The following is a 15139-nucleotide window of genomic DNA, read 5'->3' as shown; positions in this document are numbered from 1 at the left end:
AAGAGGCTTCCTCGGGAGGTGGTGGGCTCTCCTCCTTGGGAGGTTTTCAAGCAGAGGCCAGGTGGCCATCTGACAGCAGTGCTGATTCTGTGAACTTTGGCAGATCATGAGAGGGAGGGCAGGAAGGGTTGCCTCAGTGCTCAGTTCTCGTGGCCCTTCCTTACACGCCCAGGGAAATGCCGATCGCCACTTTGGGGTCAGGAAGCCATGTTTCTCCAGGCCAGTTTGGCCAGGGATCCTGGAGTTTTTTTGCCATCTTCTGGGCATGGAAATTTGAACATCTTTGCAAAATGTTGAATATGGTTGATTCAAATGTTAAAGTGAATAATGAATGATGTTTGTACGTGCATGAATAATGACTTACATGTTAGACCTTGAGAAGGGGTGTTGGAAATCTGTCTGCGTTGCAAGGTCTAATTCAGTGATTATAGGGTTAATCTGCTTTACCTCGTGTGCTATTGTTTAGGCTGACCTGGAAGGGAAACCTGGCTCAGAGCCAATGGAAACAAAGCCCGTGAAATCTAAGTCTGTTTACTCACAATCATTGGTTAATGTATTCAGGTGATTTCCTTCTAGGGGTCAAGAAGAAGAAGAATCTCCATTACAGTTGTTGTTGTGAGACCGTGTGGCTGGTCTGTTTCTGTAGCTGTAGCGATGTAGTCTTAGGTCTTTTATTTTGTAGCTTTTCCTGTGTACCCTTTCCCTTAGAAATAAAGATTTTTACACAGAAAGAAATGCCTCCTCTCCAGTGAGGCAAAGATCCATTGCAAACTCTGAATATCTAAGTTTTTTTAACCAATTTTTCCAACAACTGCAGGTGTGCGGGGGGGGGGTATTTGTGAATTTCCTGCATTGAGAAGGGGTTGGACTAGATGACCCTGGAGGTCCCTTCCGATTCTATGATTCTATATAGATCTTTCACAGTGCCAATGAGGACAGAGGAATGTATTGTTGGATAGCTGGGAGCAATTCCTTTTGCTCTTTGTAACAAGAGGAGCCCTGCTGGATCAGACATGGGGTCTATCTAGTCCACGGGTGTCGAACTCATTTGTTACGTGGGCCGGATGTGACATAAAGGAGACCTTGTTGGGCCGGGCCACGTGTGTCATAAAATGTAATGCCAGGTAGCAGAGAGATAAAGGGAGCAGAGATATAAACTTTATAAAGGACACAAACACAAAGGGGGCTTTTTAACTTAAAAACATGCTTAAAACATTAGCACTCTTGCAATATTTTGTTTATTTAACCGTGTCTCATAACGGACGCCTCTTGCTCTGAATTATGGCATCAAAATGTCTGTGCCGTTGCAATCTTGAGTGTGCTGTTCAGGTGTGTATCTGTAAGCTGCAAACCTACGATGATGCAGGAGCAGCAGAACTGGAAGAAGAAGCAGAAGACAGCTGGTTCCACTGCGGGCCTGATAGAAGCCCTCCGGGGGGCTTCATCCGGCCCCCGGGCCGCATGTTTGACAACCCTGATCAAGTCCAGCATCCTGTCTCATACAGTGCTCAACCAGTTCCTCTGGAGGGCCAAGAGGGCATAGAGGCCGAGGCCTTCCCCGATGCTGCCTCCTTCTGACTCTGGGAATCAGAGGCTACGTGCTCCTGAATGTGGAGGTTCCCCAGTCACCATGGCTAATAGCCATTGATAGACTTATCCTTCACACATCCAATCCCCCTTCAAAGCTGTTTATTCCTGTGGCTTAATGTTCAGACTGTGCAAGAGGAGGACCCCTTCTCACTTGCTGCATGAAACCCACACTCAGCTCCCAAAGCCTTTACCTCACCATACCTAGCACCAGGGGTCATTTCGTAGAAAATTCCAGCAGGGCTCTTCTGATGCACTTATGAAAGTCTCGATCTCTCAGCCCTGTGGCTCCTGTGCGCTCCCGCAGGAAATGACCCCTGCCTGGCACCCTTCACTTTCGAACTGGAAACCTCCACATTCAGAGGCAGTAAACCTTTGCCTTCCACTGTCAGGAGGCAACACCATGGGAAGGCCTCTGTCTCAATACCCTGCTGGTGGACCTCTGGAGTAACCGGCTGGCCACTGTGTGAGACAGGAGACTGGACTGGATGGACCCCTGCAGGGCTCTTCTGATGTTCTTATGAAGGCCTTGGCCTCTCTGCCCTGTGGTTGGCCCTCCAGAGGAACTGGTTGGCCACTGTGTGGGACAGGATGCTGGACTAGATGGACCACTAGTCTGATCTGGCCGGGCTCTTCTGATGTTCTTAAGAAGGCCTCGGCCTCTGTGCCCTGTTGTTGGCTGTCCAGAGGAACCGGCTGGCCCCTGTGTGAGACAGGAGGCTGGACTAGATGGACCCTCACTGGTCTGATCCAGCAGGGCTCTTCTGATGTTCTCATGAAGGCCTCGGCCTCTCTGCCCTGCTGCTGGCCTTCCAGAGGAACTGGCCAGCCACCGCGTGAGGCAGAATGCTGGGCAAGATGGACCCTCACTGGTCTGATCCAGCAGGGCTCTTATTAATGGAGTTACTATGCTAGGATAAATTTTCCGTATTGAGCCTCCACATTCAAAGGCAGTCAGCCTCTGAATCCCAGTGCCAGGAAGCAACACTGGGGAAGTCCTCGATCTCTATCTCCAGGGCGACTGGTTGGTCAGAGTGTGAGACAGGTCACTAGACTAGAGGGGCCACCGGTCCGATCCAACAAGGCTCTTCTTATGCCCTTAGGATGCCAACTTACCTGGGCGACCCCTTCTTCCCAGCCGCGGATAACCTCCTGCTTGCCCATCACAAACTTGAATGGCTTGTTCCTGTCGCGGGAGGAGTCAAACTTCTTCCCATCCTCCAGCATACCTGGAGGGAAGAGAAGAGGAGGAAGCCCACGTCACAGTGGTCCCACTGGTCAGGGCGGCGGCACCAGAGGTGAATAAGAGAATGACCGATCTGTTGCAGTTAAAGACTAGCTTGCCCCAGAACTCTGAACAAGCAGCAGACACAAGAAGGAGGAGGAGATTGGATTTATACCCCTCCCTTCACAACCCAAAGGAGTCTCAGAGCGGCTTACAAACTCCTTTCCCTTCCCCTCCCCACAACAGACACACCCTGTGAGGTAGGTGGGGCTGAGAGAGCTCTGACAGAAATGGCTCTTTTTCAAGAACAGCTGTGCCAGAACTACGGCTTGCCCAAGGTCATCCAGCCAGGTGCAAATGGAGGAGTGGGGAATCAAACCCGGTTCTCCCAGATTAGAGTCCGCACACTTAACCACTACATAAAACAACAGACACCCTGTGAGGTAGGTGGAGGCTGAGAGAGTTCTGACAGAAGCTGCTCTTTTTCAAGAACAGCTCTTATCTGAACTGTGGCTTGCCCAAGGTCATCCAGCAGGTGCAAGTGGAGGAGTGGGGGATCAAACCCGGTTCTCCCAGATTAGAGTCCGCACACTTAACCACTACACCAACCAAAAGGCATTGAGCACGAAGAAGAAGGAGAAGAGGAAGGAGGAGGAGGATAGAAGATTAAACAGAGTCTCAGAGCGGCTTACAAACTCCTTTCCCTTCTCCTCCCCACAACAGACACCTTGTGAGGTAGGTGGGGCTGTGGGAGGTCTTTCGAGGAATGCCCTTGAGAGAACAGCTCTGAGAGAACTTGTGACTGACCCAAGGTCACACCAGCGGCTGCATGTAGAGGCGTGGGGAATCAAACCCGGTTCCGGGTCTAAGCTTTTGTGTCCCCGCACACATCTTCAGATACACTGAAACACTGGAAGTCTTCTTAGTCTTTAGTTGCTTTAGATTTCCGGGTTGTGTGGCCGTCTTAGTCTTGTTTCTATGTATCTGAGGAAGTGGGCCTGCACACGAAAGCTTATACCCAGAATTAAACTTAGTTGGTCTTAAAGGTGCCACTGGACTAGAGATGTAAAGGCCTGGGAAAAAACCCGGAAAAATTAGGGAAAAAAACGTTTCCCCCCCGTTTTTTTCCTGAAGCCTTTTTTGTTTTTTTCTGAAAAATTGGAAAAATTGGGGGGAGGGGGGGAAGAAAAAAAAATTGATTATGGAACATTTTATTTTAACACGATGAATAAAATATTTTAAGACAAGGTGTTCAAATATTTTCCCAATCATTTCTAAAATATATATATATATGGTATCAGATTGATCTAATTTCTGTGCACTGAGGACAAGCAAGTCCTAGGTTACAAACTGAACTCTCCAATGCAAGAACAAGATGCATTTCTTCCTTTAGGAGGTGCTATTGTCACGAGAAAAGAAAAAGGTTTCAGTTTTGTTTTTGCATGTGGGCGGGTATTCTGTTTGTAAATAACTGTTTGGACACACTATATTTTTAATATGCTAGTTGTGATAATTTCATGCCAAGTAAAAATGTCCATAGTCATATTTTATGTTCCTAAAGTAACAGAATGACTTTCAATCTAGAAAAGACAAAAGAAGTGCTAATGTAGAATTTTTTTCAATTTTTCCGAAAATTTCCGTTTTTTTCCGGAAAAAACGGGGGGGTTTCCCGAGCTTCAAAATTTCCGGAAATTTTACATCTCTACACTAGACTCAAACTTTGTTCAATTAAAACATTTGGTTAGGAAGGATCACTGAAAGAATGCAACAACAAAAAAGTCTACACCCGCCGTCGGGGACCTCCAAAGATGACCATAAAGGTCGCGTAAGTTCATAAATTGTGTTTTTACTGTTTTTAAATTCTTAACTCTGGACTATGTGAATTATTATGCCTGGGGGGGGGGGGGGGCAGTAAAAATCCAGATAATTAAATAAATAAATAGATGACAGATAGACGATAGAAAGACAGCAGATGGAAGATAGGAAGACAGTAGATAGAAGAAGGTGGAAGATGGTAGATAAAAGATGGTGGACAGAAGATAGAAGATGGTAGATAGACAGAAGACAGAAGACGGTAGAAAGACAGCAGACGGAAGATAGGAAGACAGTAGATAGAAGGAGGTAAAGGTAAAGGTTCCCTTGCTCGAAAGCCAGTCGAATCGGACTCTAGGGTTGCGGTGCTCATCTCCGTTTCAAAGCCGAAGAGCCAACGCTGTCCGAAGACGTTTCCGTGGTCATGTGGCCAGCATGACTAAACGCCAAGGCGCACGGAACGCTGTTACCCTCCCACCGAAGTGGTACCTATTTACCTACTTGTAATTTCTTACTTTCGAACTGCTAGGTTGGCAGGAGCTGGAACTAGAGACGGGAGCTCACTCCGTCATGCGGCACCCGGGTCTCGAACTGCTGAACTACCGACCTTCCACAGCCTGCAGTTCAGCGTCTTAACCACTTGAGCCACTGCAGCTCCTGGCTCCAGAAGGAGGTAGAAGATGGTAGATAAAAGACGGTAGACAGAAGATAGAAGATGGTAGAATATGGTAGATAGAAAATAAAAGATAGAAGTCGGTAGACAGACAGAAGATAGAAGATGGTAGACAGACAGAAGACCGACAGATGACAGATAGATAAGGGAGTAGGCAATCCTTCAGGTACATTGGTCCCAACCCGAATAGGTGCTCTTCCTTCAAGGAGTTCAGGGTGGCATATTTTCTGCCCTACTGAGCCATTTTATCTTCACAACCACTTTGTGAGGTAAGTTAGGGTCAGAGTAGAACTGGCACAACATCCCCCAGAGAGCTGGGTGGCAGTGGCAGGGAGGGGTTTTGAGGCCAGGGCTTCCAGGTTCCCATCCTATCCTGTCGCCACCAAAGATTCTTGGTCATCAAGAGAAGAGAGACAGACGTAATCTGTCCATTCAAATCCAAGCAGCACCACAGAGACATCTCTTCAGACGCTCAGCAAAACCCACAAAGTTGTTAGAGAGAAGAAGAGATTGGATTTGAACCCCGTCCTTCACTACCCAAAGGAGTCTCAGAGCGGCTTACAAACTCCGTTCCCCTCCCCTCCCCACAACAGACACCCTGTGAGGCAGGTGGGGCTGAGAGAGCTCTGACAGAAACGGCTCTTTTTTCAAGAACAGCTCTTATCAGAACTACGGCTTGCCCAAGGTCACCCAGCCAGGTGCAAGTGGAGGAGTGGGGAATCAAACCTGGTTCTCCCAGATTAGAGTCCGCGCACTTAACCATGACACCAAACTGGAGGAGACTGGATTTATATCCCACCCTTCACTACCCGAAGGAGAGCAGCTTACAAACTCCTTCCCCTTCCCCTCCCCACAACAGACACCCTGTGAGGCAGGTGGGGCTGAGAGAGCTCTGACAGAAACGGCTCTTTTTCAAGAACAGCTCTGACAAGACTATGGCTTGCCCAAGGTCATCCAGCCAGGTGCAAGTGGAGGAGTGGGGAATCAAACCCGGTTCTCCCAGTTTAGAGTCCGTGCACTTAACCACGACACCAAACTGGTTAATGACGAACAGACGAGATGAGAGTGGCCCTTTCCTCCAAAGATGGCACAAATCAGAGGCCGGGCACCTATGAAGAATGGCGGGGAGGGTATAAATCACCAAAAAAGTTTCCCTCCCTGCCCCACTCCCAGAACCTACATGGTCTTAGGAGCTGAACCCTCCTGGCCCGCTTTCCCATCTCCACTCCTTCTGGTTTCCTGTTTTACAAACCAGCATTCAACTTCTCCAGATCTTCTGCCTCTCACCAACTCACAACTACAACTGCGGATCTGCTAGAATAAAGTGCGTCTTTGGGCCCTGCAGGATCTCCTCTGGTATGCAGTCGCTCTCCAGGGTCCCACACAGGGGCCCTCCCCAGCACCTAAGGCCTGGACTTTCACAGCAAGCAGGGATTTGAATGCACCTGAAGTTTCCTTCTACTGAACCAGACCCTTGGTCCATCGGACTCAGTATTGTCTACTCAGACTGACAGTGGCTCTCCAAAGTCTCAAAAATATAAAGATGTAATACATTTCAAATATCAAAGATGTAATTTAATATTTGTTTTCCAGCAGGTGCTAGCAGGTATACAAAGTGCGTCTTTGGGCCCTGCAGGATCTCCTCTGGTATGCAGTCGCTCTCCAGGGTCCCACACAGGGGCCCTCCCCAGCACCTAAGGCCTGGACTTTCACAGCAAGCAGGGATTTGAATGCACCTGAAGTTTCCTTCTACTGAACCAGACCCTTGGTCCATCGGACTCAGTACTGTCTACTCAGACTGACAGTGGCTCTCCAAAGTCTCAGCCAGAGAGAGGATTTTTATGTCACCTACTGCCAGACCCTTTAACTGAAAGTACCAGGTGTAATGATTTCATGTTTTGGCGTGTGTGTTTCTTTAAATGTTTAGTTTGACTGCAGTACTGTAAGGAGAGTGATAGAGGGAGACAAGTGTGATGTGACTGGCTGATGACTGAGAGTGTGGGAGGAGGGGTGTCTATTAGATGATTCTGTGTGTGACGTTTGAAGAGAGAGCGTAGTCTGTGTGACTATGGGGAGTTTTTGAGTCTATTCTGTGTGAATAATGAGTCTATTCTGTGTGAATAAGACAAACAGTTTAGTCTGTGTGAACATGAGTTTTGAGTCTATTCTGTGTGAATAGGACAAAGAGTTCAGCCTGTGTGGCTATATATGAGAGATTAGACCGCGTGTCTAAGCCTGTCAGAGTGGAGTTTTGGGAGTCTGAGAGACTGTGACACCAAACTTTGCCAGTTATATTTACAAGGTCCCTTCATCAGCAACAGTTCAAAACAACTAGAAACCTAGTTTGTTCTTTATTAAATAAATCATTTTGTTTAAAATTATCCCAGAAATCAGAAGAGTCCTTCCTCAAGGCCACATAGTCCTCTGAAGTGCCCAGACCCTAGGTCATTCTACCAAAAGACAGAGATTTGGAATTTTTAATTCCTGGTGGCAGCAGAAATCGACCAAGTTTTATGTACACAGAGAGTGTTTCAAAGGTAAACCCGTCTCCCCAATAAGTGAGGATGTCATACCAAGTATTTGAACCCAGGACTTTCTGCATGCTAAGCAGACACTCTACCACTAAGCCGCAGCCTGCGTCTCTGACTACCACGAAGTACTAGCTCAGCACCTTCCACAGAACTTCGAAACAAAGCATCAGCAGGAAAAGGAACTGCAGAGGGTTTGCAAAATAGCTTCATTCATCCCCCTTCCGGATTGTGCCCCGTTCAGGCACACCCCTTCTCTGCCAGCTGGTCCGGCCCCTGCGACTTGCGAGTTTCGTTTCTGCTGAACAAGTGTGCCCAAGACCCCAGAAACCTCCCTTGCGGAAGCACACCAGAAGATCACCGAAAGAAGGAAATGGGTCCCCAAAGCATTTAACATCCCTGTAACAAGCTGTTACAAGCTGCGGTGGCTCAAGTGGTTAAGACGCTGAACTGCAGGCTGTGGAAGGTCGGTAGTTCAGCAGTTCGAGGCCCGAGTGTGCCGCATGACGGAGTGAGCTCCCGTGTCTAGTTCCAGCTTCTGCCAACCTAGCAGTTCGAAAGCAAGAAATTGCAAGTAGATTAATAGGTACCACTTCGGTGGGAAGGTAAACAGCGTTCTGTGCGCCTCAGCGTCTAGTCATACCAGCCACATGACCAGGGAAACGTCTTCAGACATCGCTGGCTCTTCGGCTTGGAAACGGAGATGAGCACCGCAACCCTAGAGTCGGATTAGACTGGCTTTCGAGCAAGGGAAACCTTTACCTTTACCTTAAATAGGTACCACTTCAGTGGGAAGGTAACAGCGTTCCGTGCTACTTGGTGTTTAGTCATGCCGGCCACATGACCACAGAAACGTCTTCGGACAGCGCTGGCTCTTCGGCTTGGAAACGGAGATGAGCACCGCAACCCTAGAGTCAGACTCGACTGGCTTTCGAGCAAGGGAAACCTTTACCTTTACCAAGCCCTAAGCAAAACACCAAATAACTTTCTATCCAGTCCTTGCATTTCCTCTGACAGTACGACATATATAATCACAGCTCACTGAGAAACTTTGGTTAAAAGGATAAGGGCCCCAAACCGAGCGGACTGCTATGAAAACCGCAAAGCAGTGTGCCTCAGGTATACAGGAAATGGTTGTGTTCACCAAACCAGAAAGATAGGGTAACTTGCTCAAAGCCACACACCAAGAAGAGGGTGGGGAGACGGACGTTACTGATGGTTGAAAACAAATCAGCCAGTATCGTACTGCCCCTGTATAAATCGATGGAGCGACCTCATTTGGAGTACTGTGTACAGTTCTGGTCACCACACCTTAAAAAGGATATTACAGCATTGGAAAAAGTGCAGAAAAGGGCAACTAGAATGATAAAAGGGTTGGAACACTTTCCCTATGAAGAAAGGTTAAAGCGCTTGGGGCTCCTTAGCTTGGAGAAACAACGGCTGAGGGGTGACATGATCGAAGTTTATAAGATGATGCATGGGATAGAGCAGGTAGGGAAATAGGTACTTTTCTCCCTTTCTCACAGTACAAGAACTCGTGGACACTCCATGAAATTGCTGAGCGGTCAGGTTAGAACGGATAAAAGGAAGTACTTCTTCACCCAAAGAGTGATTCACACATGGAATTCACTGCCACAGGAGGTGGCGGCGGCTACAAGCATGGACAGCTTCAAGAGGGAATTAGATAAGCATATGGAGCAGAGGTCCATCAGTGGCTATTAGCCACCAGGTATAGATAGGGGCTCTTGGTCTGGGGTTAGGGATGTTCTATATTCTTGGTGCTTTGAGGGGGGGGCAACAGTGGGAGGGCTTCTAGTGTCCTGGCCCCACTGCTGGACCTCCTGAGGGCACCTGGTCTTTTTTGCCACTGTGGGACACAGACTGTTGGACTGGAGGGGCCATTGGCCTGATCCGACATTGGCTTCTCTTATGTTCTTATGGTTTGCTGTCAAAGAGATCAGCCTTTTTTTTGTTAAAGGGATCTGAATTCTTGAAATGTTATGGTACAGGAATCTCTTGAAGGTCTTAACTTGGCACAAAAACACATTAAAGTTCAGGGGCAAAGCATAATTAGATCATCCGTCTCTCGAGAAAAGGGCTATTTATAAAGCTTTTTCCACGCTAGTTATTAGGGTAACACTGGCGGTCACGGAGGGTTTCTTGCAAACGTGTGTCTCTCTGCACACACAAGAAACAAGTTTGGCAGACATCTGCTTCTCCGTCCAATATTCAGTTCTGCCACAGAGTTATCTCATATTTAAATTAAATCCAATTTCTCTCCCCCTTGCCAGTCTCTCATGGACCACCTCCCCCCCTTCCCGGTAGTAGGTAACCATCACTCTACCTGCAAAAGCACCAGCCGAGGAGAGAACCAGTTGCTACCAGTGTTCCCTCTAAGCTGAGTTAGTGTGAGCTAGCTCAAAGTTTTTTAGCCTCCAGCTCACATTTCTGTCTCCGCTCAGGAAGGAGGGCTCCAGAGCAAACTAATCTATGCAGCAGCCAAATCACCTGCTCACAACTTTAATGCCAGTAGCTCACAAAGTGGAATTTTTGCTCACGAGACTCTACGGCTAAGAGGGAACATTGGCTACCAGTGTTCCCTCTAAGAAGAGAAGAAGAGAAGAGATTGGATTTATACCCCGCCCTTCACTACCCAAAGGTTTCTCAGAGCAGCTTACAAACTCCTTTCTCTTCCCCTCCCCACAACGGACACCCTGTGAGGTAGGCGGGGCTGAGAGAGCTCTTGACAGAAACGGCTCTTTTTCAAGAACAGCTCTTATCAGAACTATGGCTTGCTCAAGGTCATCCAGCCAGGTGCAAGTGGAGGAGTGGGGAATCAAACCCGGTTCTCCCAGATTAGAGTCCGCGCACTCAACCACGACACCAAACTAGCTCTGAGTTAGTGTAAGTTAGTTTGAGCTAGCACAGTTTTTTAGCCTCCAGCTCACACATTTTTGTTTTAGTTCAAGGAGGATAGTTCCAGAGCAAACTAAGTTACGCAGCAGCCAAATCGCTCACTCACAGCTTTTAATGCCAGTAGCTCACAAAGTAAATTTTTTTTTGCTCAGAAGACTCCACTGCTTAGAGGGAGCATTGGTTGCTACCAAAAACTATCAGCGGCCAACTCATTCCCTGGGTGACCCCCAGATTTTCAGGAAATGGCTTGTCTGGATGCAAACAAACTCGCGAGACCCCCCCCCCCCCCACAAACCCCCCCACCCCGACCCTGCAAAGGGGTCCCACCAATGCTCCCTCTGAGCTGTGGAGTCTTGTGAGCAAAAATTCTACTTTGTGAGCCACTGACATTAAAGCTGTGAGCGAGCGATTTGGCTGCTGCAGAAATCAGTTTGCTCTGGAGCAATGCTCCCTCTAAGCTGTGGCGTCTTGTGAGCAAAAATCCTACTTTGTGAGCTGCTGGCATTAAAGTTGTGAGCGAGCGATTTGGCTGCTGCAGAAATTAAGTTTGCACTGAAGCCGTCCTTCCTGAGCGGAGACGAAAATGTGTGCGCCAGAGGCTAAAAAACTGTGAGCTAGCTCACACTAACTCAGCTTAGAGGGAACACTGGGTTGGTGCTGAGAGGTGGGGAGGTGGGGTGGGTGGGAGATGCAGAAGAATAAATATTTCGTGCTTTTTAAAGACAGCCGGCCTTGGTTTGTGTCATCACAGCACCCAGAGTGCTGGCCAAAGAGGAAGCAAGTGGGAGGGAGGGTGCATAATGTGCGGATGTGACTCCGCGCTGACGCTGCTAATGGAGGAGGCGAACAAAGGCAGGAAGAGCAAACAAAAGCGCATTGTGCCAGGGGAACGGCGCGCACTGAAAGCCCACGGCAAGCGTGGCAGAAGCACCAACAGCTGGGGGGCTTTTAGTTTCCCCCTTGGAGGAAAAAAAACCAACCCACAGCTCCACGGCAAATTTAAAAAAAACCAAACACCATCTTTGAAAAGCCCTTTCGAAACAGCTGCTCCTTCCTGGAGGTACCAGGCCGGCCGGCCCTAGAACAGGATGTGGCTCAAGCTGGGCTCCTCTGGACCCCAGCTGAATGTGTGCCTCACCCAGAGCCCTCTGTCCATTGGCCTGAAATCCGCCCACCCACCCCCCGCATCCAGTATCTCTTCTCCATGTTCTCCTCAAGTCTAGACTCTAGGATAGTTAGGTGGAGAGGGAACTGGCTGGAAAACCGCACTCAAAGAGTAGTTGTCAATGGCACTTCATCTGAATGGAGGGAGGTGTCTGTTGGGGTGTCACAGGGCTCAGTTCTGGGCCCGGTACTTTTCAATATTCTTGGAAACGATCTGGATGAGGATGTGGAGGGGCCACTCATTAAATTTACAGATGACACCAAGTTCGAAGGAGCAGCGAACACACCAGAAGACAGAGATAGAATTCAACAAGATCTAAACATGCTGGAAAAGTCGGTGGATGTGAACAAGATGCAATTTAACAAGGACAAGTGCCAAGTTCTACATCTGGGTAATAAAATGAGGAAACCGCATACTGGACGGGGGATCGACTTCTGGGTAGCCGTGTGTGTGAACAAGATCTTGGGGTACGACTGGACGGTATGTTAAATGTGAGCAGCCAGCGTGATGCGGCAACAAAAAAGGCTAATGTGATCTTGGAGTGTATCAACAGAGGCATAACATCGAAATCGCAAGACGACATAGTCCCACTGTACACTACGTTGCCCGGGTCACATCTGGAGTGTTGTGTGCAGGTCTGGAGGCCTCACTTCAAAAAGGATGTGGACAGACGAGGACGCACAAGAATGGGTTTAAATTAAGGGCAGGAAGGTAACGGAAAAACTTTTTTACAGTGAGAGTTGTGCAACAGTGGAATCAGCTACCCAGGGAGGTGGTGCGCTCCCCTCACGGGCAGTCTTGACCGGTGGCTGGAAAAACACTTGTCAGGGATGCTCTACGCTAGAGATGCAAAATTTCCGGAAATTTGGAAACTGGAAAAAACGGAAATTTTTGGGAAAATTGGGGGGGAAATGCTACATTAGCATTTGTTTTGTCTTTTCCAGATTGAAAGTCATTCTGTTACTTTAGGGACACCAAATATGACTATGGACATTTTTACTTGGCATGAAGTTATCACAAGTAGCATATTAAAAATATAGTGTATACAAACATTTATTAGAATACCCACCCACACGCAAAACCAAAGCTGAAACCTTTTTCTTTTCTTCTGACAATCGCACCTCCTAAAGGAAGAAATGCGTCTTGTTCTTGCATTGGAGAGTTCAGTTTGTAACCTAGGATTTGCTTGTTCTCAGTGCACAGAAATTAGATCAATCTGATACCATACGTATTTTTTAGAAATGATTTAGAAAATATTTGAACACCTTGTCTTAAAATATTTTATTCATCATGTTAAAGTAGAACGTTCCATAATCAACTTTTTGTTCCCGTTCTTTTTTCAATTTTTCCCATTTTTCGGGGGGGGAAACAAAAAAGGCTTCAGGAAAAAAATGGGGTTTTCCCCCAAATTTTTCTGGGCCTTCACATCTCTACTCTACACTGATCCTGCACTGAGCGGGGGGTGGAACTAGATGGTCTGTAGGTCCCCATCCCACTCTGGGATTCTTTAAGTCACCCCAAACCAGAAGGGAGAACAACTTTGGAACGACTTGCCTTTGCCTGCCTCTGCAGGGAGACCCCGAACTTCCTTAGTGGTCTCCCATCCAAGTACTAACCATGGTTGAACCAGCTTAGCTTCCGAGATCTGATGAGATCAGGTTAGCCTGGGCCACCCAAGGTAGTGCAAGCAAAACAGAGGGGGTCTGCCCTTGCCTGCCTCTGTGCTAACCCCGGCTGAGCTTGCTTAGCTTCCGAGATTGGATTAGGCTGTGCTATCCAGGTCAAAGAAAACAAAACAGAGGGGGTCTGCCACTGCCTGCCTCTGCACAGCAACCCTGGACTTCTCTGCTGGTCTCCAATCCAAATACTAACCATGGTTGAACCGGCTTAGCTTCCAAGATCTGATGAGATCAGGTTAGCCTGGGCCATCCAGGGTAGTGCAGACAAAACAGAGGTGGTCTGCCATTGCCTGCCTCTGCGTAGCAACCCTGGACTTCCTTGCTGGTCTCCCATCCAAGTGCTAACCCCGGCTGACCCTGCTTATCTTCCGAGATTGGGTTAGGCTGTGCTATCCAGGTCAAAGAAGACAAAACAGAGGGGGTCTGCCACTGCCTGCCTCTGCACAGCAACCCTGGACTTCCCTGCTGGTCTCCAATCCAAATACTAACCATGGTTGAACCGGCTTAGCTTCCAAGATCTGATGAGATCAGGTTAGCCTGGGCCATCCAGGGTAGTGCAGACAAAACAGAGGTGGTCTGCCATTGCCTGCCTCTGCGTAGCAACCCTGGACTTCCTTGCTGGTCTCCCATCCAAGTGCTAACCCCGGCTGAGCTTGCTTAGCTTCCGAGATTGGGTTAGGCTGTGCTATCCAGGTCAAAGCAGACAAAACAGAGGGGGTCTGCCACTGCCTGCCTCTGCACAGCAACCCTGGACTTCCCTGCTGGTCTCCAATCCAAATACTAACCATGGTTGAACCGGCTTAGCTTCCAAGATCTGATGAGATCAGGTTAGCCTGGGCCATCCAAGGTAGTGCAGACAAAACAGAGGTGGTTTTGCCATTGCCTGCCTCTGTGTAGCAACCCTGGACTTCCGTGCTGGTCTCCCATCCAAGCGCTAACCTCGGCTGACCCTGCTTAGCTTCCAAGGTAGGGCTAGCCATGGCCATCCAGGCAACCCAAGTAGCCAGCCCCACTGTGAGCCAGTTTGGTGTAGTGGTGAAGTGTGCGGACTCTAATCTGGGAGAACCGGGTTGGATTCCCCACTCCTCCACTTGCACCTGGCTGGATGACCTTGGGCAAAGCCGTAGTTCTCTCAGAGCTGTTCTCTCAAGGGCAGTTCTGGAAAGAGCTCTCTCAGCCCCACCGGCCTCACAGGGCGTCTGTTGTGGGGAGGGGGAGGGAAAGGAGTTTGTAAGCCGCTCTGAGACTCCCGAGTGAAGGGCCAGGTATAAAATCCAGTCTCTTCTTCTTCCTAAAAGATCGCAGGCAATTGCAGCCACTTGGGAAAGACCTCTCGCCCTGAGTCTCAGAAGAGCCACAATCAATTACAGAAGACCACAGCAAGTTTGATGGACCAGCGGCCCGACTCTGGCCGCTTCATACGCTCTGACATTGGATGCCTGAAAGGTTTTCCAACAAAGGCCGTTTGTGGGTTTGAGCCCTGCTCGGTAACCCCATCCCCCCCCACACACACACGACCACTGAACGACTCTCCATCGACTCACATCCATTCCT

The 15139-nt window shown here is 48.6% G+C and overlaps 1 protein-coding gene across 1 annotated transcript in view; it reads right to left on the bottom strand.

Annotated features, from left to right (window-relative positions):
- Nucleotides 1-15139, bottom strand: part of LOC107122479 (peptidyl-prolyl cis-trans isomerase FKBP1A-like) — a 27571-nt gene that overhangs the window by 6618 nt on the left and 5814 nt on the right. The window contains exon 3 of the mRNA XM_015425584.1: nucleotides 2704-2830. Within this exon, the coding sequence (XP_015281070.1) occupies nucleotides 2704-2830 (127 nt within the window). The remainder of the gene's footprint in view (nucleotides 1-2703; nucleotides 2831-15139) is intronic.

Source organism: Gekko japonicus, unplaced genomic scaffold, assembly GCF_001447785.1.
Source record: "Gekko japonicus isolate JY-2015 unplaced genomic scaffold, Gekko_japonicus_V1.1 scaffold5030, whole genome shotgun sequence".
Taxonomy (NCBI): domain Eukaryota; kingdom Metazoa; phylum Chordata; class Lepidosauria; order Squamata; family Gekkonidae; genus Gekko; species Gekko japonicus.
Note: the sequence above shows the minus strand (reverse complement) of the source record. Positions and strands in the feature narration are given on the sequence as shown.